The sequence below is a fragment of the Choloepus didactylus genome, chromosome 8, assembly GCF_015220235.1.
Source record: "Choloepus didactylus isolate mChoDid1 chromosome 8, mChoDid1.pri, whole genome shotgun sequence".
Lineage (NCBI taxonomy): Eukaryota > Metazoa > Chordata > Mammalia > Pilosa > Megalonychidae > Choloepus > Choloepus didactylus.
The window spans coordinates 90,687,203-90,714,074 of NC_051314.1; the positions used below are offsets into that span (position 1 = coordinate 90,687,203).

The 26,872-nt window shown below is 36.0% G+C and overlaps 1 protein-coding gene across 3 annotated transcripts in view; it reads left to right on the plus strand.

Moving 5' to 3' along the window:
• SCAF11 (SR-related CTD associated factor 11) overlaps positions 1-24,658 on the plus strand; it is a 90,141-nt gene extending 65,483 nt beyond the window's left edge. For 2 of the 3 annotated variants that reach the window (XM_037845433.1, XM_037845435.1), the window contains 9 exons: positions 12,630-12,688; positions 12,849-12,952; positions 13,888-13,977; positions 15,312-15,418; positions 16,077-18,788; positions 19,532-19,878; positions 20,858-21,076; positions 21,428-21,547; positions 21,849-24,658. In XM_037845433.1, coding sequence (XP_037701361.1) covers positions 12,630-12,688; positions 12,849-12,952; positions 13,888-13,977; positions 15,312-15,418; positions 16,077-18,788; positions 19,532-19,878; positions 20,858-21,076; positions 21,428-21,547; positions 21,849-21,995 — 3,905 coding nt within the window. In that variant the 3' untranslated portion in view covers positions 21,996-24,658. The remainder of the gene's footprint in view (positions 1-12,629; positions 12,689-12,848; positions 12,953-13,887; positions 13,978-15,311; positions 15,419-16,076; positions 18,789-19,531; positions 19,879-20,857; positions 21,077-21,427; positions 21,548-21,848) is intronic. The other variant, XM_037845434.1, reaches the window with a different exon arrangement.
• The last annotated feature ends 2,214 nt before the right edge of the window (positions 24,659-26,872 follow it).

Genomic DNA, 26,872 nt, shown 5'->3' on the forward strand with positions numbered 1-26,872 from the left:
GTTTAAGGTGAGTAAAGAACCTATCATGCAACAGATAACCAACTTTGAACTCTTTAAGTGTTGGAACTGGATACCTCTCAGCAAGGAACTTAGCTATAGTGAAGGTAGAGTTAGTGAGAGAGAGTACAATTAAGAACGTCTTTATTTACTCAGTTACACTGAACAGAAACCATGGTATCCTGAGGATAATTTTAAATTGTTTTTTACAAAAGAATTTGTTGTGAAAATTTTCTCTGTGTTGTTACCTACAATTGCTTAGCTAGAGTTGAGAAGCAACTCTGTCTAGCTTCTTTAGTTTTCTAAAGTTTTCTTATATCTGGATTAGAAGTTAATAATAACATTTCATTTTAAAACTCCATCAGCCTAATAGACAATTTTATTGAACAATTGATCAAACTTTAATTGGATGCCTACCAAGTCCAACATTCTAAGCTCAGAGGCTTTATTATACTGGTTTGTATTGTACAAAGAGATATTTTCAATGGGACATCTTTTGAAATTAGTGTTTCCTGAAATATGTTTTGGGATATGCTGAATTAAATAAGAGAAGCCTCCAGTTAAATGTAGCATATTGAACACCTGTTTAATTCTCTGACCCCTCCAAGAACCCTACTAAAAGCCAATAAAGGAATGAAAAGAAAGATTGCAAGCCACATCGACAAGGAAAACTGGAGAGAGAGGGCAGCAAATAAGAATATCCACAAAATGCTAGAAGCTTGAAAGTGATTGTGTGAGGGGAGTGGTAAACTGCCTTAGCAGAAGGCTGAAACCTAAGCCGTTCATGGGGAGAGGGAAGTTAACAAGAATCAAATCAATTTGATTTGATTCAAATAGCACATTTGATTTAAATAGCACCTTAGAAAAATTGGAGGTCTCCCTTCTCTGAAGGGAGGGATAAGTGGTGGTGCTGAAATACAGAATTGGTTGACATTTTTTAAAGGAGCAATTTATCCTACAGGTTAGGAAACCCAGGCAAAGACTGGAAATTTACTCTCTATAGTGAGTAGTTTAATCAGATTAAATTCTAGCACAAATGAGGGTGGGGAAATCAGTGGATTAAAGAGAGAAAAATCAAGTCGTTTGGTGAGATCTTCTATCCCTCTAACCATGATCATTTCCCAAAGCACTGATAGTTTTGCTTATTTTACTCCAAATAGGAAATGGGAGGCAAATCTTCTGGGTTACTGCTTTGCCCAAGAGAAAAGACTTGGAGATAATGACGTTTGGGAATATCTTGATGAAATAGTCAGGTCTCTGCTTGATTCACCCTATAATGAAATAAAAGGCTCTGCCCATCTATACCATTTCCAGTCAATACTTCAGTGTCCTGCCAAGGATCACCAGGTGTTTAAGGAAAACCTCCAACATGATAGAAATCAAAACAGAGAGAAAAGGTGCCAGATAGTACAGACCCAGTGCTGGAAAACAACTTTCAAAAATGAATATCCTCAGATATGAGAAGGGATACTTAAGCAATGAAACAAGAAAAAGCTATCAAGAAAAGGAGAAAACTCATAGAAATTAAAAATATTACAGCAGCAACAACAAAAAAAAGAAAAACCATCAAAACATTACAACAATTTTTTTTAAAATTAACAGAAGTAGGAGATGCACTGAAAAATGCCTCGGAATATAGGGGGAAAAGACAAAGAGATGATAGGTTATCAGGCTGAGAGGTACAATACTGAATAATAAAATTCCGGAAAGGAAACAGAAGGCGCAACGTTATCCAAGAAAAGTAATACCAGGCAACATTTTCCAGAATAGAAGACCATGAGTGTCCACTTAAAAAGAAACAACTTAGAGGCGGGGCAAGATGGCAGACTGGTGAGCTGTATGTTTTAGTTACTCCTCCAGGGAAGTAGGTAGAAAGCCAGGAACTGCGTGGACTGGACACCACAGAGCAATCTGACTTTGGGCATACTTCATACAACACTCAAGAAAACGTGGAACTGCTGAGATCAGCGAAATCTGTAAGTTTTTGCGGCCACGGGACCCGCGCCCCTCCCTGCCAGGCTCAGTCCCGTGGGAGGAGGGGCTGTCAGCTCCGGGAAGGAGAAGGGAGAACTGCAGTGGCAGCCCTTATCAGAAACTCATTCTACTGATCTAAACTCCAACCATAGATAGACTGAGACCAGACACCAGAGAATCTGAGAGCAGCCAGCCCAGCAGAGAGGAGACAGGCATAGAGAAAAAACAACAAGAAAAACTCCAAAATAAAAGCGGAGGATTTTTGGAGTTCTGGTGAACATAGAAAGGGGAAGGGCCCTGAGGCGCATATGCAAATCCCGAAGAAAAGCTGATCTCTCTGCCCTGTGGACCTTTCCTTAATGGCCCTGGTTGCTTTGTCTCTTAGCATTTCAATAACCCATTAGATCTCTGAGGAGGGCCCATTTTTTTTTTTTTTTAATCCTTTTTTCTTTTTCTAAAACAATTACTCTAAGAAGCCCAATACAGAAAGCTTCAAAGACTTACAATTTGGGCACGTCAAGTCAAGAGCAGAACTAGGAGAGCTCTGAGACAAAACGCAATAATCCAGTGGCTGAGAAAATTCACTAAACACCACAACTTCCCAAGAAAAGGGGGGTGTCTGCTCACAGCCATCATCCTGGTGGACAGGAAACACTCCTGCCCATCGCCAGCCCCATAGCCCAGAACTGCCCCAGACAACCCAGTGTGACGGAAGTGCTTCAAATAACAGGCACACACCACAAAACTGGGCGTGGACATTAGCCTTCCCTGCAACCTCAGCTGATTGTCCCAGAGTTGGGAAGGTAGAGCAGTGAGAATTAACGAAGCCCCATTCAGCCATCATTTCAGCAGACTGGGAGCCTCCCTACACAGCCCAGCAGCCCAGAACTGCCCTGGGGGAACGGCACTCACCTGTGACATGGCACAGTCATCCCTCAACAGAGGACCCGGGGTGCACGGCCTGGAAGAGGGGCCCACTTGCAAGTCTCAGGAGCCATACGCCAATACCAAGGACTTGTGGGTCAGTGGCAGAGACAAACTGTGGCAGGACTGAACTGAAGGATTAGACTATTGCAGCAGCTTTAAAACTCTAGGACCACCAGGGAGATTTGATTGTTAGAGCCACCCCCCATCCCTGACTGCCCAGAAACACGCCCCATATACAGGGCAGGCAACACCAACTACACACGCAAGCTTGGTACACCAATTAGACCCCAGAAGACTCACTCCCCCACTCACCAAAAAGGCTAAACAGGGGAGAACTGGCTTGTGGAGAACAGGTGGCTCGTGGACGCCACCTGCTGGTTAGTTAGAGAAAGTGTAATCCACGAAGCTGTAGATCTGATAAATTAGAGATAAGGACTTCAATTGGTCTACAAATCCTAAAAGAACCCTATCAAGTTCAGCAAATGCCACGAGGCCAAAAACAACAGAAAATTATAAAGCATATGAAAAAACCAGACGATATGGATAACCCAAGCCCAAGCACCCAAATCAAAAGATCAGAAGAGACACAGCACCTAGACCAGCTACTCAAAGAACTAAAGATGAACAATGAGACCATAGTACAGGAGACAAAGGAAATCAAGAAGACCCTAGAAGAGCATAAAGAAGACATTGCAAGACTAAATAAAAAAATGGATGATCTTATGGAAATTAAAGAAATTGTTGACCAAATTAAAAAGATTCTGGACACTCATAGTACAAGACTAGAGGAAGTTGAACAACGAGTCAGTGACCTGGAAGATGACAGAATGGAAAATGAAAGCATAAAAGAAAGAATGGGGAAAAAAATTGAAAAAATCGAAATGGACCTCAGGGATATGATAGATAATATGAAACGTCCAAATATAAGACTCATTGGTGTCCCAGAAGGGGAATAAAAGGGTAAAGGTCTAGGAAGAGTACTCAAAGAAATTGTGGGGGAAAACTTCCCAAATCTTCTAAACAACATAAATACACAAATCATAAATGCTCAGCGAACTCCAAATAGAATAAATCCAAATAAACGCACTCCGAGACATATACTGATCACACTGTCAAACACAGAAGAGAAGGAGCAAGATCTGAAAGCAGCAAGAGAAAAGCAATTCACCACATACAAAGGAAACAGCATAAGACTATGTAGTGACTACTCAGCAGCCACCATGGAGGCAAGAAGGCAGTGGCACGATATATTTAAAATTCTGAGTGAGAAAAATTTCCAGCCAAGAATACTTTATCCAGCAAAGCTCTCCTTCAAATTTGAGGGAGAGCTTAAATTTTTCACAGACAAACAAATGCTGAGAGAATTTGCTAACAAGAGACCTGCCCTACTGGAGATACTAAAAGGAGCCCTACAGACAGAGAAACAAAGAAAGGACAGAGAGACTTGGAGAAAGGTTCAGTACTAAAGAGATTCGGTATGGGTACATTAAAGGATATTAATAGACAGAGGGGAAAAATATGACAAACATAAACCAAAGGATAAGATGGCTGATTCAAGAAATGCCTTCACGGTTATAACGTTGAATGTAAACGGATTAAACTCCCCAATTAAAAGATATAGATTCGCAGAATGGATCAAAAATAAAGAACCATCAATATGTTGCATACAAGAGACTCATCTTAGACACAGGGACACAAAGAAACTGAAAGTGAAAGGATGGAAAAAAATATTTCATGCAAGCTACAGCCAAAATAAAGCAGGTGTAGCAATATTAATCTCAGATAAAATAGACTTCAAACGCAGGGATGTTTTGAGAGACAAAGAAGGCCACTACATACTAATAAAAGGGGCAATTCAGCAAGAAGAAATAACAATCGTAAACGTCTATGCACCCAATCAAGGTGCCACAAAATACATGAGAGAAACACTGGCAAAACTAAAGGAAGCAATTGATGTTTCCACAATAATTGTGGGAGACTTCAACACATCACTCTCTCCTATAGATAGATCAACCAGACAGAAGACCAATAAGGAAATTGAAAACCTAAACAATCTGATAAATGAATTAGATTTAACAGATATATACAGGACATTACATCCCAAATCACCAGGATACACATACTTTTCTAGTGCTCATGGAACTTTCTCCAGAATAGATCATATGCTGGGACATAAAACAAGCCTCAATAAATTTAAAAAGATTGAAATTATTCAAAGCACATTCTCTGACCACAATGGAATACAATTAGAAGTCAATAACCATCAGAGACTTAGAAAATTCACAAATACCTGGAGGTTAAACAACACACTCCTAAACAATCAGTGGGTTAAAGAAGAAATAGCAAGAGAAATTGCTAAATATATAGAGACGAATGAAAATGAGAACACAACATACCAAAACCTATGGGATGCAGCAAAAGCAGTGCTAAGGGGGAAATTTATAGCACTAAACGCATATATTAAAAAGGAAGAAAGAGCCAAAATCAAAGAACTAATGGATCAACTGCAGAAGCTAGAAAATGAACAGCAAACCAATCCTAAACCAAGTACAAGAAAAGAAATAACAAGGATAAAAGCAGAAATAAATGACATAGAGAACAAAAAAACAATAGAGAGGATAAATATCACCAAAAGTTGGTTCTTTGAGAAGATCAACAAGGTTGACAAGCCCCTAGCTAGACTGACAAAATCAAAAAGGGAGAAGACCCATATAAACAAAATAATGAATGAAAAAGGTGATATAACTGCAGATCCTGAAGAAATTAAAAAAATTATAAGAGGATACTATGAACAACTGTATGGCAACAAACTGGACAATGTAGAAGAAATGGACAATTTCCTGGAAACATGTGAACAACCTAGACTGACCAGAGAAGAAATAGAAGACCTCAACCAACCCATCACAAGCAAAGAGATCCAATCAGTCATCAAAAATCTTCCCACAAATAAATGCCCAGGGCCAGATGGCTTCACAGGGGAATTCTACCAAACTTTCCAGAAAGAACTGACACCAATCTTACTCAAACTCTTTCAAAACATTGAAGAAAATGGAACACTACCTAACTCATTTTATGAAGCTAACATCAATCTAATACCAAAACCAGGCAAAGATGCTACAAAAAAGGAAAACTACCGGCCAATCTCCCTAATGAATATAGATGCAAAAATCCTCAACAAAATACTTGCAAATCGAATCCAAAGACACATTAAAAAAATCATACACCATGACCAAGTGGGGTTTATTCCAGGCATGCAAGGATGGTTCAACATAAGAAAATCAATCAATGTATTACAACACATTAACAAGTCAAAAGGGAAAAATCAGTTGATCATCTCAATAGATGCTGAAAAAGCATTTGACAAAATCCAACATCCCTTTTTGATAAAAACACTTCAAAAGGTAGGAATTGAAGGAAACTTCCTCAACATGATAAAGAGCATATATGAAAAACCCACAGCCAGCATAGTACTCAATGGAGAGAGACTGAAAGCCTTCCCTCTAAGATCAGGACCAAGACAAGGATGCCCGCTGTCACCACTGTTATTCAACATTGTGCTGGAAGTGCTAGCCAGAGCAGTCCGGCAAGACAAAGAAATAAAAGGCATCCAAATTGGAAAAGAAGAAGTAAAACTGTCATTGTTTGCAGATGATATGATCTTACATCTAGAAAACCCTGAGAAATCGACGATACAGCTACTAGAGCTAATAAACAAATCTAGCAAAGTAGCGGGATACAAGGTTAATGCACATAAGTCAGTAATGTTTCTATATGCTAGAAATGAACAAACTGAAGAGACACTCAAGAAAAAGATACCATTTTCAATAGCAACTAAAAAAATCAAGTACCTAGGAATAAACTTAACCAAATATGTAAAAGACCTATAGAAAGAAAACTACATAACTCTACTAAAAGAAATAGAAGGGGACCTTAAAAGATGGAAAAATATTCCATGTTCATGGATAGGAAGACTAAATGTCATTAAGATGTCAATTCTACCCAAACTCATCTACAGATTCAATGCAATCCCAATCAAAATTCCAACAACCTACTTTGCAGACTTGGAAAAGCTAGTTATCAAATTTATTTGGAAAGGGAAGATGCCTCGAATTGCTAAAGACACTCTAAAAAAGAAAAACGAAGTGGGAGGACTTACACTCCCTGACTTTGAAGCTTACTATAAAGCCACAGTTGCCAAAACAGCATGGTACTGGCACAAAGATAGACATATAGATCAATGGAATCGAATTGAGAATTCGGAGATAGACCCTCAGATCTATGGCCGACTGATCTTCGATAAGGCCCCCAAAGTCACTGAACTGAGTCATAATGGTCTTTTCAACAAATGGGGCTGGGAGAGTTGGATATCCATATCCAAAAGAATGAAAGAGGACCCCTACCTCACCCCCTACACAAAAATTAACTCAAAATGGACCAAAGATCTCAATATAAAAGAAAGTACCATAAAACTCCTAGAAGATAATGTAGGAGAACATCTTCAAGACCTTGTATTAGGCGGCCACTTCCTAGACTTTACACCCAAAGCACAAGCAACAAAAGAGAAAATAGATAAATGGGAACTCCTCAAGCTTAGAAGTTTCTGCACCTCAAAGGAATTTCTCAAAAAGGTAAAGAAGCAGCCAACTCAATGGGAAAAAATTTTTGGAAACCATGTATCTGACAAAAGACTGATATCTTGCATATATAAAGAAATCCTACAACTCAATGACAATAGTACAGTCGGCCCAGTTATAAAATGGGCAAAAGATATGAAAAGACAGTTTTCTGAAGAGGAAATACAAATGGCCAAGAAACACATGAAAAAATGTTCAGCTTCACTAGCTATTAGAGAGATGCAAATTAAGACCACAATGAGATACCATCTAACACCGGTTAGAATGGCTGCCATTAAACAAACAGGAAACTACAAATGCTGGAGGGGATGTGGAGAAATTGGAACTCTTATTCATTGTTGGTGGGACTGTATAATGGTTCAGCCACTCTGGAAGTCAGTCTGGCAGTTCCTTAGAAAACTAGATATAGAGTTACCATTCGATCCAGCGATTGCACTTCTCGGTATATATCCGGAAGATCGGAAAGCAGTGACACGAACAGATATCTGCACGCCAATGTTCATAGCAGCATTATTCACAATTGCCAAGAGATGGAAACAACCCAAATGTCCTTCAACAGATGAGTGGATAAAGAAAATGTGGTATATACACACGATGGAATACTACGCGGCAGTAAGAAGGAACGATCTCGTGAAACATATGACAACATGGATGAACCTTGAAGACATAATGCTGAGCGAAATAAGCCAGGCACAAAAAGAGAAATATTATATGCTACCACTAATGTGAACTTTGAAAAATGTAAAACAAATGGTTTATAATGTAGAATGTAGGGGAACTAGCAATAGAGAGCAATTAAGGAAGGGGGAACAATAATCCAAGAAGAACAGATAAGCTATTTAACGTTTTGGGGATGCCCAGGAATGAGTGTGGTCTGTTAATTTCTGATGGATATAGTAGGAGCAAGTTCACAGAAATGTTGCTATATTAGGTAACTTTCTTGGGGTAAAGTAGGAACATGTTGGAAGTTAAGCAATTATCTTAGGTTAGTTGTCTTTTTCTTACTCCCTTGTTATGGTCTCTTTGAAATGTTCTTTTATTGTATGTTTGTTTTCTTTTTAACTTTTTTTTCATACAGTTGATTTAAAAAAGAAGGGAAAGTTAAAAAAAAAAAAAAAAGAAAAACAAGGAAAAAAAAAGATGTAGTGCCCCCTTGAGGAGCCTGTGGAGAATGTAGGGGTATTCGCCTACCCCACCTCCATGGTTGCTAACATGACCACAGACATAGGGGACTGGTGGTTTGATGGGTTGAGCCCTCTACCACAGGTTTTACCCTTGGGAAGATGGTTGCTGCAAAGGAGAGGCTAGGCCTCCCTATGGTTGTGCCTAAGAGCCTCCTCCCGAATGCCTCTTTGTTGCTCAGATGTGGCCCTGTCTCTCTAGCTAAGCCAACTTGAAAGGTGAAATCACTGCCCTCCCCCCTACGTGGGATCAGACACCCAGGGGAGTGAATCTCCCTGGCAACATGGAATATGACTCCCGGGGAGGAATGTAGACCTGACATCGTGGGACGGAGAACATCTTCTTGACCAAAAGGGGGATGTGAAAGGAAATGAAATAAGCTTCAGTGGCAGAGAGATTCCAAAAGGAGCCGAGAGGTCACTCTGGTGGGCACTGTTATGCACACTTTAGACAACCCTTTTTAGGTTCTAAAGAATTGGGGTAGCTGGTGGTGGATACCTGAAACTATCAAACTGCAACCCAGAACCCATGAATCTCGAAGACAGTTGTATAAAAATGTAGCTTATGAGGGGTGACAATGGGATTGGGAAAGCCATAAGGACCACACTCCACTTTGTCTAGTTTATGGATGGATGAGTAGAAAAATAGGGGAAGGAAACAAACAGACAAAGGTACCCAGTGTTCTTTTTTACTTCAATGGCTCTTTTTCACTCTAATTATTATTCTTGTTATTTTTGTGTGTGTCTAATGAAGGTGTCAGGGATTGATTTGGGTGATGAATGTACCACTATGTAATGGTACTGTAAACAATCGAAAGTACGATTTGTTTTGTATGACTGCGTGGTATGTGAATATATCTCAATAAAATGAAGATTAAAAAAAAATAAATTGGAAATAATAGGTGGGATGGGGTGGTGGTGGAATGTTTTGGGTGTTCTTTTTACTTTTATTTTTATTTTTTATTTTTGGAGTAATGCCAATGTTCAAAAATTGATTGTGGTGATGAATGCACAACTATATGATGGTACTGTGAACAACTGAGTGTACACTTGGGATGATTTTATGGTATGTGAATATATCTCAATAAAATTGAATTAAAAAAAGAAACAACTTAATGTCTATTAAATAAGGAAAGAATACACCAAGTACTTAATAAAATTCTAGAAATCCAAGGATAACAGGAATATTTAAGAGCTTCTAGAGAGAAAAAGCAGATCACATACAAAAGATCAGGAATCAGAGAATGTCATCAGAATTCTCAACAATAACAATGAAATCGAGACGACAACGGAGCAATGCCTTGAAAACTGTATGGAAAATAATTTCTAACTTAGAAAACTATACCTTGTCAAACTATCAATCAAGTGTTGGGGCAGCATAAAGACTTTCTCAAACACATAAGACTTCAAAAGGAAATTGCTACTCACCCTTTTTTAGAATTCTGCTGGAGGATGTGTATGTTTCACTAAAATGAGAAAGTAAATGAAGAACAACTTGGTATCCAAAAAATGATTTCCAACTCATAAAAAATAGGCAGAAGATTTTATCACGATGATGGAAGGGCAATCCCAGAATGAAAGCTGAACAGCAACTTCTAGAGAGTTACTGATTCAGATTGGAGCAGGACAAAGGAAGAAGAGTATTTCCAAGAGAGTAGGGAACAGCTTGATGGGTGAGTTGAGATGTTTGAGTATAGAAGAGAAGACGTACGCTTTTGTTGTAGAGTTAGTGTAATTAAGGGTAGATAAATAGAATAAAAGGAAAAGAAAAAACAAAGCAATTATTAATTAACCCTATCAAGGTATACCAAAAAAAGGTAATCATAATTTAGTATGTGGTTCAGCTAGTAAAAATGTTTATATAGTTATAATATTGTCATATCATACAATGATATATCAAAAAGGGCAAGATAGACATTTCGATGAGGGTGGCAGAGAGGTTAGGAGATCTTTATCTTCCATAGTAAAAATAATCATCAGAAAATATCTAATCAAGATAGAGTAGTATAAGGATGTTATTTCAAAATAAAGGCATAACTATTAGAAGAAACAGCTAAAGAATTTGAGAAATGCCTTTGGGGACCAGAAATCGGAAGTGGGGATTTGTGAGTAGGGGGGACTGTAGTTTTTCTTTGTAAGCCTGGACATACTCTTTGACTTTTGAAAGTATGTGCATGCATAACTTTGATAAAAATTAAATGAAACCAAAAGCATATCACTACTGTCTAAAGCCAGAGTCATAGGATGGATTTGTGATCAGTTTCTAGGAATCCACAATTTAGAAAAAACCTCCAATATTGAATACTTTTGAGATGATCATCAGTGCCACTCTGTAACTATCTGAGAATTACTCAGAAATGTATTTCAGAAATACATGAAATAAGTTTTGGATCAGATTTCCACACTTAGCATTGACCAGAAAACTAATAGTTCTGATAGTTAATTGTGGCTTCCTGAAATAGGCTTCCAAGTGATAGGCATTCTGTAAACAGTTCATAGTCATTAAGTACTGAGTGAAACCTGAATCAAAACAACTCATCAGCCTTAGGGCATAAACGAGACTGTGGCTACAATGCAGCAATTTTTTTGTCTACATGAAAGAAATAGTGGTTATTTCTAAGAATATGCTGGGTATCTACCTCATTCCTGGCTTCATAAGCAATTTTAAAATTCATTATCACCTTTTAAATATACATCAAAGTTAGACAATAAGTTCCTGGAACTCAGCTAGCTTCTCCCCTCTCCCCCAATGTTGCAATTACATTGTTAACAGCTTTGGATGGGACACGTGAAGAATGGATATAGGTACAAAACCAAATAACTGTTGTATAGTAACTTGAAATTAATATGCTATTAAGTAGAAAGTAGGCTATCACTAATTGGACTGACAGAGGAAACCCCCAATACATACTGTCTTGCAATAGTAGGAAACAGGCCTACTTGTCAGGGTGATTTACTTTGAACATAGGCACTTTGTGAAGTAGGCAGGGCTGAAGACTATAACACAGTTGTCATTTGCAATGTAGACTTTTTCCAGAGTTGTGAGAGTAATGACACTACCAGCAGTGCAGTTCATTGCAGACCACAAATATATTGATAGGTAGATATGACTAATAACAAAGGCCTAATGGTAAAGGAAAACAGAACAACAGTCTATGAAGATAAAATAATTTTTGTGGTTAGCAGAAACTATCTTTTATCTTCCTTAATCTGGAAGAACTGATAGAAATAAATCTCCAGATGGGAAAGTTAAAACAAAAAAAAACAAGTCATAAGCAGTGCAGCCAAAAATGTTGCTATAACAGAAAGCTGTTTCAAACAACACTTCTACTTTTTCCTCTAATTATAAAGTTTGAGGGGGAAGAAGGGTACTTAACATGAAGTGAGTGCCAGCTGGCAGTGACTGAATGATAATTTATGGTTGTCAAGGGTTAATGGCCCCAGTTCCCCTTTGCATCTCATGTGCTAGACCATGAAAAAGTCACCCGTGGTCAGCTTCTACTGAAGGCGAGTTTAAGTACCTGTTTTTTTAAGATCATAGCTGGAAAGGAAATATTAACTGCATTATTGATGCTAGTTTTGACTTGTATATACCTTTTGTTAAAGGATAAAGTTTGCAATAAGGTGGCAGAAAATGTTGACTAAAATTTTAATACTCATGCTCTGAGCATTGCAGTTTTAAATGCTTCACCAGTTTTCTCTACTGTTGCCTCTTATATTTTCCTTTAGCTGCAGTTTAACAAGATAAAATTTGCATTTGGAAAAACTGTATAAATGAAGGTACTGTTATTCAAAATGCAACTTTTCTACATATATTACCTTTCTCTTACCAATATGCTATACTCAGTATTGGTTTATAACCTTTCTAGATAAAAATTAAGACAGGGTAACCATGTCCTTTTCTGTCTTTGTACAGGAAACTCTTCATATTGTGAAATAAGAGAAAAGAAAAATGCAACAATAAAGATAAACAAGGTTTGTTGAAGAAAGGTATTTTTCTTAGATAACACTTCATGATTATTTAGTACATAAGTTTAGTGCCTCGGGTATATCCAAGTATTTTACTATGAATATTACCTAACTATTATGGAGGGTTTTTGTTTGCTGTTTCACTAACTACTTTTCACTTTTATAGCCTCGAGGATCAAACTATATAAATCAGTGCTTCAGAAATTTTTTCTCTGATACATCTTCCAATAGTCACACTGGAGAATCTTCTTTTACCTATAGAGCCTACTGGTTAGTATTTTCTGCTTTTTAATTTATGTTGTTAATTATTATGATTAACCATTGATGGAAATTTAAACTCTGGGTTCCAAACAAAATATGAAAGGTACACCTTGATTTTTTCTCTCTTAGAGAAAAATTGGCTCTAATAATGAGAAAACCTTTTATTTTGTGAGTCTCTGTTATGCAGTGACTGCCTTTGCTAGTGGGCTTTGTTTTCAGTAAGCTATTCGATACAAGCTTTTCATGTGATAGAGAAGTAGGCTACTTGCTAAATTGGGGGGCTAGTATCTTAATAAAGCAGATCCTATTCATCTTTGAATCCAGTGACTAGCATGTAGACACCAACTAGACATATGTGTAATTTGAAGATTCAGTTGTAGCTTTAAAATCATATAGAATTGGTTGAACCACTAACACAGAATATGATAATGTGATTTAATTTTAGAGCTTGGCAAAGTACTAAAGAAAACATTTAAATATGAGTAGCCTTTTGAAAAGCTGAACTACCTCATTTTTGGTTACAACCACCATACCCTCCTCTATATTCTTTTGTCTTAAACTTAGTTTCAGGTGGGAAACCTTTGCACCTAAACTTTCTGCCTACCCTGCTTGCTGCAGCTTTAGTACATAGAGTAAAAATAGTGTTGCTTTCTTTTCTTAATAATGAGGATATTAGCCTGAATTGACTTTTTAATATCATTTAAAATAGAAATTTAAGCAATTATCTTTATGAATCAGTTAAATATAATTTGATTTGTAATATACAATTCTTACTAACTTTAGGTATAAGTTCATTTCGAAGTGTCTAAATGGAAAAATATTACTCTTTTAAATGTGATTCATAATGTTAGGTACAAAAATTTATGCTATTCTTGAAATAATCCAATTGTTACCCTCAATTTAATTTTTGAAATTCTGATGAAAGTCTAAAATTGATCTTTTAGTACAGAATTTGTAGAAGTCAATGAAATCAGTGCAGTGATTAGACAGAAGAGACAGGAACTGGAATTGTCATGGTTTCCTGGAATTGGAAGGTAAAAAAAAAATTGCGTACTAAAATGTTAACATGCTAACATGAACACAGGGAATCATTAATATGTAAGCAAAGTAGTGTTTTTATTCAATAGATGTATTTCTAAGAAAGTTTGAAATTAAACTTTGGTGTTTTAAATGCCTGACAAAGATTGCTATTTAAATGATCCCTTGAAAAGTAAAGAATCCTTAATTTATCTGTTTAATAAAAGTAGATAGTTCTATGCTAGAATCACTTAAAAGGGTAAACAACTAAATGACAAAATTGGATTATCAGTAATGGCTTTCAGACCTGTCATCCTGCCTCTACTCCTTCAACTCCAGAAGCTCCTAGCACAATGCTAGGTACATAATATGTATATATATATATCTTAGATCAAGCCTCTAGGTAAATATTGAGGTCCCTGCCTGAACTTTGTATTCATTCTATAACATGCTATGACCTTATTTTATATGTCATTGTGATATAATTCTGCATAAGGCCTTCACATTCTAGGAAAGACAATGGAATGTCAATAGAAGTAAAATTAGGAAGTCCAGATATGAATAATAGGAAACCTTTCCTTATAGTTACGTATTTTTGTACATGTGCAAGTAACACCTTGTTTTCCAAGCTTATCTCCTACCCAGAATGTCACCTTATAGCTGAATACAGTCTTTTGTTAGGAAACCTGTATTGAACAAAGATGAATCAGAAGTGGGGAGGGGGTGGTGCTGAGGGTGGGTTGAGTTTAGCTACCGAAAAATCTTAGGGCGACTTGCGGGTCCAGCAAGAGACACTAGGAACTTTAAAGAACCATCATCCCCAGTTTGAGGAATTTAAGAATACAATATAGTGATAGAAATCCCTTCCTTAGTTGCAATAGAGTGGGGTAGGGGAGCTCAAAGGGACATGAGGGAGCTTACAGGGGTGATGGAAATGTTTTATTCTTGATTGAGGTGGTGATTATAGAGAAATATACACTGGTCAAAAGTAAAATCTGTGCTTTTTATTGTATGTAAATTATGCCTAAAGTTTTTGTGTTAAAAAAAGAAACTCTAAACATTCTTGACAAACTACTACATTATTTAAAATAGAAATTTTGATTTGTATTGTTACCCTTTATCTCCATTGCCAATTATTTATCAGATTTCTAAATTTTTTTAATCAAAAGTTTTTTTCCTTTTGTAGCCAGGTGTTAGCCATCTTTGAACAATGAGTAACCTTGAATTTACGTTTAGTTTAGCACTGTATTTTTTAATTGCTAACCTGATTTGGAGAATTAATAATTTTAAATTACTGGTTTCATTTTTTTAAGCCAGTTAGACATGTCTTCATTTTGTTTTGAATTTTCAGAATTGGTTTTACACCCTGGAGTATTGAAACCGAAGTTCTTCCTTTCATCTCTTCTGTGTTGCCAAGAACAATTTTTCCAACAAGTACCTTATCTTTAGAAAATTTTGGTAAAGTTTTTGAAATGTTTTTCTAATTTTTATTATCTTCTTTCAACTCATAAAAAGTTTTTAAAAAGCTGTAAAGTATGGTATAAATATTTGGACACTGACTTGACTTCAAAATCTTTCCCCAACAAGAAAATGCCTTTTACCTTAAATAATTACAACTCCAGGTCTTCAAGTAACTGATTAGAAGTCTCCCTTCTGTTTAAGGCTTCTGTTTCCAAACCATAAAACTTTAAAATTAATATGCTCCATTAATTATTTATGAACAAATAGCTTTGGTGTTTATTTGTGAATAACTTGTCAGTTTTCTCGTCTTTTGTCTGAATATCAATTCATAAAGCAAATGGCAGTTACCAGACCAAATATATTTTCCTTTTTTTTTTTCCCTTATAAAACGGCCCACGTTGGTGAAAATCTGGTGATTATTTATGTCAGTAGCATTAAAAGTAGCGGACAAACACCTGATATTACACTTCATATGAGATGTTAGTAGCTATGCCTTGATTCTTAATTTGGTTCATAAATGTATTTTGCTTCAATCTATTATAGACATCTATTTTACAATAAAATTAGCTGAAGTTAAACTTTTTTCATTTACTGAATCACTTGTTTGCTTTTTATTTTGATTTTTTTATTAAAAAAATTTTTTTTTAAATATTAGGTACTTCTTGCAAGGAATATGCATTAGCACATACCCAAGAAGGAGAAGAAAAGAAGCAGACTTCTGGCACATCAAGCACTAGAGGATCAAGACGGAAACCTGCAGCAACAACTCCTACAAGGAGATCTACCCGTAACACAAGAGCTGAAACAGTCAGTCAGTCTCAGAGGTCCCCAGTATCGATTAATTCTGGGTGTGATGCACCAGATAACAATAATCCATCTGTAAGTGTTTCCTCTTCAGCTGAGTCAGAAAAGCAAACAAGACAGCCTCCAAAACGGAAATCTATAAGAAGAGGAAGAAAACCGCCTTTGCTGAAAAAGAAACTTCGGAGCTCTGTACCTCCCCCTGAAAAAACATCTTCCAGTGATTCAGTAGATGAAGAAACAGCAGAATCTGACACACCACCTGTATTAGAGAAAGAGCACCATTCAGATATAGAAAGTAACACTGGTACTGTAATGAGAAATGCAGAAAATGAGTCTGCTAATGGCTTGATAAGTTGCAGTGAACAAACAGAAGAAAGTGAGGAATACACCAAAACCCATGATACAGGAGAAACAGTGGAAACTTCATATTCTGAGTCTTGTACCCAAGATCTTCCTGTGCCTGTTGACATGAAGGAAGAAACTCAAAGAGCTGAGAATACGGGTAGAGAGGCTAATGTTATATGTTTAGAAAGTGAGGTTTCTAAAAATATTTCTGAAAAGACGAGCAGTTCATTAGAAAATCAAGACCAGATACCTGGACCTTCAGAATCAGATGTAAAGGCAGATGTATGTACAGATCATCCTCCAAGTGATTTTTTTAAAGTTTTAGTATCTGAAATTGAAATACACCAACCTGTATCTAGTCCTCTAGGTGAGTTACCTGGGAATGCAGAGTCAGTGGTTAATGAAGAAAAAGTTGTAGAGACTCCCATAGTAGAAATTGTTGATCATAAAGATGATATAGTAAAAATAGAACAGCCTGTAGGGAGCCCCAAGTTAGAATCTTCTGAGGGTGGAATTATGCAAACAGTGGACAAAAAATCTATTGAGAGCTCAGAGGTTCAGTTGCTTGGGCATGTTGAAATTGAAGATGCCAAAATAATTGCAACGTGTGACAGTTCAGGGACTGAAAATTTCAGTAGTACTCAAGACTCTGAAAATAACTTACTAAAAAATGATCTTCACAATACCAAATTGGGCAAGTCTTTAGAAAAAAAAACTGAATCTCTGGTTGAACATCTCAGATCTACAGAGTTGCTTAACATACACATTGAACAGATTCAGAAGCATTTTAGTGAGGACAACAATGAGATGATACCTATGGAGTGTGATTCACTTTGCAGTGACCAGAATGAGTCTGAAATTGAACCGTCTGTAAATGCTGATTCAAAACAATGGAATGAAAATTCCATTACGCACAGTTCTGAAAATAACATGCCACCACCTGACTCTGTAAGTGAAAAGGTTGAAACTGTATCTCAACCATCTGAAGACCCAGTAGATAAAATAGATAAGGCCAAAAAGCCTCGTACTCGAAGATCTAGATTTCATTCCCCATCTACAACTTGGTCTCCCAATAAAGATACTGCACGAGAAAAGAAGCGATCCCAGTCTCCATCTCCCAAAAGGGAAACTGGAAAAGAAGGCAGGAAGTCTCGATCACCATCTCCTAAGAAAGAATCTGCAAGAGGACGAAGGAAATCTCGTTCTCGGTCCCCAAAAAAGGATGTTGCACGGGAAAAGAGGCAATCTCAGTCTCAGTCTCCAAAAAGAGATAGTACTAGGGAAGGGAAAAGATCGGAATCACTCTCCCCCAAAAGAGACACTTCTAGAGAGAGCAGAAGATCTCAGTCAAGAATGAAAGATTCCTCCTCAAGAGAAAAATCCAGGTCCTGGAGCAGAGAAAGAGAAAGTGATAGAAATGGGCAGAGGAGAGATCGAGATAGAGAAAGGAGAACCAGAAGGTGGTCTAGGTCCAGATCTCATTCCAGGTCACCATCAAGATCTAGAACCAAAAGTAAGAGTTCATCGTTTGGTAGAAATGACAGAGGCAGTTACTCTCCCCGGTGGAAGGAAAGATGGACAAATGATGGTTGGAGATGTCCACGAGGAAATGATCGGTACAGAAAAAATGACCCAGAGAAACAGAATGAAAATACACGAAAAGAAAAAAATGACATCAATCTAGATAGTGATGATCCTAATTCTGACAAACATAGAAATGACTGTCCCAATTGGGTAACAGAAAAAATAAATTCTGGACTTGATCCAAGGACCAGAAATCCAGAGAAGTTAAAAGATTCCCACTGGGAAGAAAACAAAAATGAAGATTCAGGGAATTCTTGGAATAAAAATGTAGGATCGGGTTGGATGTCTAACCGTGGTAGAGGTAACCGTGGCAGAGGCACTTACAGAGGTGGTTTTGCCTATGGAGATCAGAATGAAAATCGGTGGCAAAACCGAAAACCCCTCTCAGGGAATTCAAATAGTTCAGGGAATGAGTCTTTCAAGTTTGTGGAACAGCAACCTTATAGGCGAAAAAGTGAGCAGGAGTTCTCATTCGATACACCAGCAGATAGATCGGGGTGGACTTCTGCATCTAGTTGGGCGGTGAGAAAGACTCTACCAGCAGATGTACAGAACTACTATTCACGACGAGGGAGGAATTCTTCAGGCCCACAGTCTGGATGGATGAGACAAGAAGAGGAAACAGCTGAGCAGGGTAACATATTCTCTGTGTTTATTTATTGCTACTTTAAGAAAGATTATAATTTTAATGTCTTATTTATATGAATTGAAATCCCTATTTATAGTTTTTATAATATTAAATTGAACCCAGTTCTTACGAGTCACTTTGCATTATATAAAAATAAATATACAAATATGTACCTAAATATTTTTTCACCTCACCTCTGTGCCAATCTTACCAAAGGTGTAAATATTTAAAGTACTATTTGCTATCATAGAAAAAGTTTATGTTGTTCCTGTGGGGATTTAGTCTCTATTTATTTCAGATGTGTGTGCTTGAAAATCTTTTTGATCATTATTCTTGTACAAATAAGTCACTCTTATTGTAACAAAGATTTATCTGTCCTGGCTTTTCTTGTGAACATTGCAAGGAAAAAACTATAAGATAAAAATTGATTAAGTTAACTTCCAAATTAGGAACTTAATTACGTTTTATAGACTTGTTTCTTTAGTCAGTATTTCTTGAGTTACTGATTCTTTGCTAATGTTGATGGAAGTTATCATGTGAACCTATTCTTAAATAATTTGAGTTGAACATTTTCTTTTAGAAAATCAGCTCATTATTTAGAAACGACAGAATTAAACTTAATATTGATTGGTTTTGATGTACTGAGTCTATTAATTGATATTAAATTCTGTTAACCAGTGGTTCTTTGCTTCTCTGTGTAAAGAGATTCCTAACATGATTTTTATCACAAGCCTTTTTTCTTTTGATAGATCCTAACCTAAAAGACCAGGCAAACCAGCAAAGTGACGGTTCTCAGCTACCTGTAAACATGATGCAACCACAAATGAATGTAATGCCACAACAGATGAATGCACAACACCAGCCCATGAATATGTTCCCATATCCAGTGGGTGTTCATGCTCCCTTGGTGAACATTCAGCGCAGTCCGTTTAACATTCATCCTCAGCTACCCTTGCATCTCCATACAGGAGTGCCTCTCATGCAAGTAACTGCTCCTGCCAGTGTATCTCAGGGACTACCACCACCACCACCTCCTCCCCCACCATCCCAGCAAGTCAACTACATTGCTTCACAGCCAGATGGAAAGCAATTGCAGGTATGTTTTTAGCAACTGAAGTTCAATCAACATAGCCATTGTAAAAATTTAGTTACTAGGAACGGACATTCAAGAAAAGGCTTCCTGGTGTCCAAAAACAATTGTTTGTTTGACTAGGTTTATGGTAACCCTTTATGGTAACCGTCTTTTACTGTCCCCGCCCCCCCCCATTCCACTCCAGTCCCCAATAAAATAAGAAAATGAATTGAATACATTACAAATCCAAGGTACAAATATGCTATTATTTATATCCAAACAGGTTTTTTATCAGATTAAGAACACCACATTATGAGCCAAACTAGAATCAAGTGGTGGGCACTTTAAGATTTTTCCCTATTTTAATGGAATTTGGGAGAAGTGGGAACTAGTCATTAAGTACTGTGATGAAACTGGTATTGTCTTTTTCAGACAAATGCGTTTTCCATTACTCTCTTTTATTTTCATGAATTTACCATGCCAAAAAGAAGTACATTAAAGACATTCAGAAAGTTTGAATTAGAATTTGTAAACATTGTGTTGTTTATACTTTCATGTCTACATTTCAGAAATTCTAAAATCCCGATAGCTAGATATATGAGAAGAGCAAGAGAAGGGGATGCCAGAATTTGTGAACTTAATGTCTTTTTTCTGCAAGCCATTTGACTTCACTGCCTCATTTTCCCCCCATCATTAAAGGAGGGGTGATAACTTGCTTTAGTTAATTTTCATAAAGAGACTTGCAGGCAAGATTTTTTAAAAGTTGTTTTTGTTCTTATTGTTGTTACTGTCAGAACATTAAAATTATGTATGTGTATTAAGTCATCTTTGACATACTTAATATGTCTTCAGAAAGCCCTTATGTATATAAATGACAGGAAATTTGAATTGTTCTTAAGTACTAAGGTTGATACACTTTCTATTTTTTAATGTTACTTCTAATATGTGACTAGAATACATATTAAATGCAAGTAATTCATTAATTGATAATTCTTTAAAACAGGGTATTCCTAGTGCTTCTCATGTAAGTAATAACATGAGTACACCAGTCTTGCCTGCTCCGACAGCAGCCCCAGGAAATACGGGAACAGTTCAGGGACCAAGTTCTGGTAATACTTCGTCATCAAGTCACAGCAAAGCCTCTAATGCTGCTGTAAAATTGGCGGAAAGCAAAGTAAGTGTTACAGTGGAAGCCAGCGCAGATAGCTCGAAGACAGACAAGGCAAGTTCAAAGTTGAGAGCAACATACATAATTCTGTATATGATAAAAACAAAGATTAAAAATTATCACCTTTCTGTTGTATGAGTGGTAGAGGGAATTTATTGTTGATAATTTTAAATTCAAATATTACTTGAAGAGTTCCATCTATATATGTTGATGCGCAATGAGCTACTGGTATTATTTCATAATTACTTTTAGAAATGTTTGATATGTTTGTTATGCTACGTTAATTCTTGATCAAGGTCCTTGCAATAATGTCAGTGTGCCTTGCTTTCAATTTCATGTTTACAAAGACATTTTTTGAAAAGTGTGTGCTTGACAAATAATGATTATACATTTTCCTTTTATCAGAAATTGCAAATACAAGAAAAAGCAGCACAGGAGGTAAAACTGGCCATTAAGCCATTTTACCAAAATAAAGATATCACTAAGGAAGAATATAAGGAGATTGTACGGAAAGCAGTAGATAAAGTAAGTTATTGCTTACTTTAGTGGAACTATGTATTTATTGTGGTAAAGCTCCTCTATTTTAATAGAAGAATGCTTATGTCTTAAGTCTAATTTTAAAAATAATAATAAAAGCTAGCTCCTCATTGTTGTCTGCATTTTTTTTTTTTTTTTACCTTTTGAATAAGTTGATATGAGTTATGAAATTTAAATAAGAGAAAATAACTGGCCGTCTCTTTGGGATAATTTAGTTTTCAAGAAGCTTTCTACTTTGATTTTATGCCAGTAAGTGTGAAAAAAAAGTTTTTCTCCTCTTCTTTCATAGGTTTGTCACAGTAAGAGTGGAGAAGTAAACTCTACTAAAGTGGCAAATCTTGTTAAAGCCTATGTAGACAAGTACAAATATTCACGGAAGGGGAGCCAAAAGAAAAACCTAGAAGAACCTGTGTCTACTGAAAAAAACATAGGCTGAAATGGGGAGCACTGTAAAGGACGCTATCAAGATATCTGCAAAGTGCAATTTCAACGTGTACCATTAACTGAAAATCATACAACTGTGACTGAAATTTGGTTTTGATAAAATTATTTTTTTTAATGTAGGATATGTTTTGTTCTAAATAAATATAGTTCTGTACCACAACTTCTACATCCTTTCCCCGCCTCCCCACCCCCGAAAAAAAAAATTTCAAGGGGAAGTAAAGGGTTTAAAGGAATGTGTGTTTTTACTAGGACTGTGTTATAGTGTGGATACTGGAAGATGTACAGCGTTTTGAATTGAACAATGGAGTGCATAAATTAGAAACTTCTACGTGTACTGATTTTGGAAGATATATATATATATATATATATATATATATATATATATATAATACATTTATTCTGTCAGACTAAAAAATAAAGTATGATCTGTATGGTTTTTCCCTTTAATACTAGAAAGATAACATAATGCCAGGGAACATATTGCTAGTATTAACAGAACATACCAATTACAGGGTTTCTAATGTGTATTTTTAAAGAAGCACACATCTGCTTAGATAAAAAGTTATCACATTAGTAAAATTTACTGTTCAAAACTCTTCACCTATTGTATCACCAAATAAAGGTTATGCTGCTTGTTTTTCTTTTGTGCCTTTTTTTTTTTTTCCCCAGTTGAGATGAAGCAGTTTGACTTGCTAGATTACAACTTTGGCAGTATAAAGTCTTTGTCCAAATTGGTCTTCTAAATTCAGCAAAGTGTTGACTTTGTAGAAATTATGTTATTTCATGTCTTCTACCCATCAGAGGTAAATTATTTGTATCAACTGGAGAACTGCTGTTAAATAATGGCCCCTCCCTTCCTAGGGACTAAGATAGAATTGTGAGACGCACTTCACTGGCTTGCATGGTATTGCTCATCTGTCTAATCGCTAATGGAATTCTTTTCACACTTAAGAAATCCACAAATGCTTTACAATGAATAAAGTGTTAATCTGATGACCATATGGCAACCAATTACCAATGTTGTGAAATTCCAGACATTAAAACCTGTTTTTGGAAAGAGAGAGGAATTAAATAATAGAGTCTCAGGCTGTCAGAAATAAGGGATTTGGTTAATTTTTTTAAGTTCTAGAATGTTAATTTTTTATAAAAGGTAAGTTTGAAATTTATATAGTGCCATTATTTTAATTGACATCTTGAAAGGAAAAAATGGGTTCTCTTCATGATCAACTATTTTTCAGTCCAGTAAAAATTTTGAAAAGAAGCCAAATAAACTGAAAGTTGTTCAGATCACATATTAATGGTTCAAAGATAAATATACACCTCGGTGAGACAGACTGACCCTTTTACTAGCTAAACTACTTAGTGAAAGCAATACTCTGTAGGACTGTACTTCCCTGAAGTAAGGATGATCTGTTTCTCAGTTTTATGTGCATAATATTTTCCTGGTGCTAGCTTTGATAGGCAAAATATTTTTGCAATGTTGGCCCCAATAATGATTGTCCTATTTAATAATCATTGTCAGTCTATGAGTTTGTAATCCTAAAAAAAATGTTAGAAATATTTCCAAGCAGTTTTTGATCTTTATTCTATATTTCTGGGCATTTGTAATATGGTATTCTACTGATTTATATATATTTTTATTAAAGTTTGTGTTTAGATAATGATGGGGAGAGAAGTTTGGAAGTATATTTCTTCTAATAAAATATTAAGACAGTGTTTTTGATATCAACCCACACCTCCTCAGTTGCTTGTTTTGAACTCTGGAAACAATTGTGTGAACTTGCAATCTATTTTGAGTTACTGCTGGTTCACACTTCAAGCTGATCATGCCTCACATACTTTTCCTGCATTTTCTTTCAGTGGCATTTGAGAATTGGGTAACATTTTAAGTTTTGCTTTTATACCATTTAATTTTTACAAACAAGCTTCAAGTTTAAGAAAAACTAGGTGGTGTGGTCAAAAATCAGTCTTTTTTGATATTTAGTAGCAGCCCGATAAATTATTTCCACCTTTCTTAAAAACAACAAGCATTTGTTCAATATCTGGTTGGGGTACTGGTTAGATAGTGTAGTTACTAAAGAATGTAACTGGATTAGAATTCAAACATAAGCTTTTTAAAATGAATTACCTAAGAATGTTTCCGGAAATGCATGCTTTATGTTAACAAAATACATTTCTTCAGCATTCCCCATTTCTTGCTCTTTTTCAGAAATTCACGCTAATTTTGCATGTGTACAGACATAATCACAAATATTTTGTGGGGTTAAAAATTCTTCTTGTTATTTATAAAGATCCAGTATTAACTTGACCTTTGAGACCTTGGTCCCTTTAACTTGCCAGTCACATTGATTGGTGTTTTAGGCTGTAGACGTGCCTAGAATTGAGGCTAAAAAGTAGTTAGTTACCCATTATTTTAAGGCTTCAAAAGTTGTGATTTTTTTCTGATAATCATCACATTTTCTCCATTCTCCTTTAAATGGCCACAGTGTGTACTGCTTGAATGTACCATCCAAAAGATGTAGCTTCAGAAACACAGTGGTTGCCCCTGAGTCCATGAAACATTGTTTGTAGTATGAGGATGGAGTGCTACCTACTGAAACAATACTCAATTATGTAGTATGTAATATTTTCTAATAAATTCTTTTGATAAATAAAGTAGTGTCTGACATTTTATTATTAAGGTTCCTGGGAAATGATGGCTTTTACCTCATCATAACTCTTCCCAAAATGTATGTTTAAGTTTTTCGTTTGTTGTTCCAAAGTTGGTAGCATCATGGTTCAAGCGCTAAAAGCAAGCTTATAGTTAGCTATAGTCATGTGTCTTACTAGCATTTTTCTAATTACATAATCATTGTAGGGAAGTAGAAAAACTTTAATAAATAAGAAAGTTTGTGGTGGGAAGAGATTGAAAATAGGAGAAAAAATCCTACCATTCAAAGGTAACATTTAACACTCATCAAACTGCACACTTGTAACCTCACTTTTTCACTTAGTGGTAAATTGAAAATTTTCCATTTTAATAAAAATTATTGTACACTGGGAATTTTAATGACTAGACAGTATTCTATTACATGGATGTACCATTGAGTTATTTCTAACTTTTGCTAATATAAGTAAGGCTGATGTAAACCTCTTTATATGTACGGACATACCTTGGCGGTATTGTGGGTTCTATTCAAGACCGCCACAATAAAGCAACTTGCAATAAAGCAGGTCACATGAATTTTGGATTTCCCAGAAGTTAGGTTTACATTACTTATTAAGTGTTCAATAGCATTATGTGTAAAAATCAGTGTACTGTACCTTAAAATGTGACACCCAAAATGAGCACATGCTGTTAGAGAAATGGCACTGATAGACTTGTTCAATGCAGGGTTGCTACAAGCCTTCAATTTGTAAAAAAATGCAATAACTGCAAAGTGCAATAAAACAGCATGGCATGCCAGTGTATCCGAACCCTTTTCAGATTGTTTTTTGGGGATTAATTCTTAGACGTATAATTTCTTGGTCAGTTTATTTTCCCATAAAATTTTTAAATTAATTATGTACACATACTTGCATAATTTTTTAAATTGTAGTCATGTTTAGTATGAAACTCCTTTATATTCCTTAGCTAATTTCTTTGTCCAGAGAACTCAACCAGAAAGGTCTTGTTTGTGTATCTTTCCAAACTCCAGTGCGTTTACAAAAAATGTTTAAGATTCCAGGAAAATAAATGTAGATTTTACAGATGTTTTTCTCCAGCACATAAATTGTATTCTAAACTTTTCTGCATGTCACACCCCCCCCCCTTTACTCAATGGGAGATATCTTCCAATATCAGTACATTAAAATATGTCAGGTTCTTTATAATGGCTGTATCGTGTTTCTCTGTTGGTAGACATTTAGGTTAAGTGCAGGTTTTTGCTATTAGAAACAGTGCTTTAATGAACACCATTCGTGATGGTCTCTTACGAACCTCTGATTTTTGTATTCAAGGTTACATTGAATTTCAGTATATGCATTTTAAGGTTTGATAGATATTGTCAGTTTGTTCTCTAAAGGGAGCATACTTTACATTTTAAGCTTTAACTTCCATTCACTATCCCTACCCCAACCCCGTCCCCTGATAAACCTTTATTCTAGATTCTGACTCTATGAGTTTACTGATTCTAATTGTTTCGAATCAGTGAGCTCATACAATAGTTATCCTTTTGTGTCTGACTTATTTCACTCAACATGATGTCTTCAGAGTTTATCCATGTTGTCAATGTATCAGGACTTCATTCCCTTTTATGGCTGATATAATTCCATTGTATATATATGCCACATTTTATTTACCCAAATGTACAGGGTTTCTATTTGGAATATTGGAAATGTTTTGGCAATGGATGGTGATGATGGTAGCACAACTTGTGAACACAATTGACAGCACTGAAAAATGTATCTGGATATGATTAAAATGGAAAATGTTAGACTTATATTTGGTAACAATAAAAAAATTTTTAATCCATGGAATTACACGACACAAACAGTGAACCCTAAGTTAAACCATGGACTCTAATGGCACAATTATTAAAATGTGCTATCATGAATTGTAACATGTTCCAGCAATGCAAGTTGTTGGTGATGGGGTGGTATGTGGAAATCCTGAATTTTAGGTATGATTGTTCTGTAAACCCACAGCTTCTCTAATAAAGAAAAAAAATATATACTAACAACCCAGGTGTCAGTAGATCAATAGATAGACAAAATGTGGTATATACACACCAAGGGAAATTATTCACCCATAAAAAGGAATGAAGTTCTGATAGGTTAGATACATGTTATAACATGGAAAAACCTTGAAGACATCATGTTAAATGAAATAAGCCAAGCACAGAATGACAA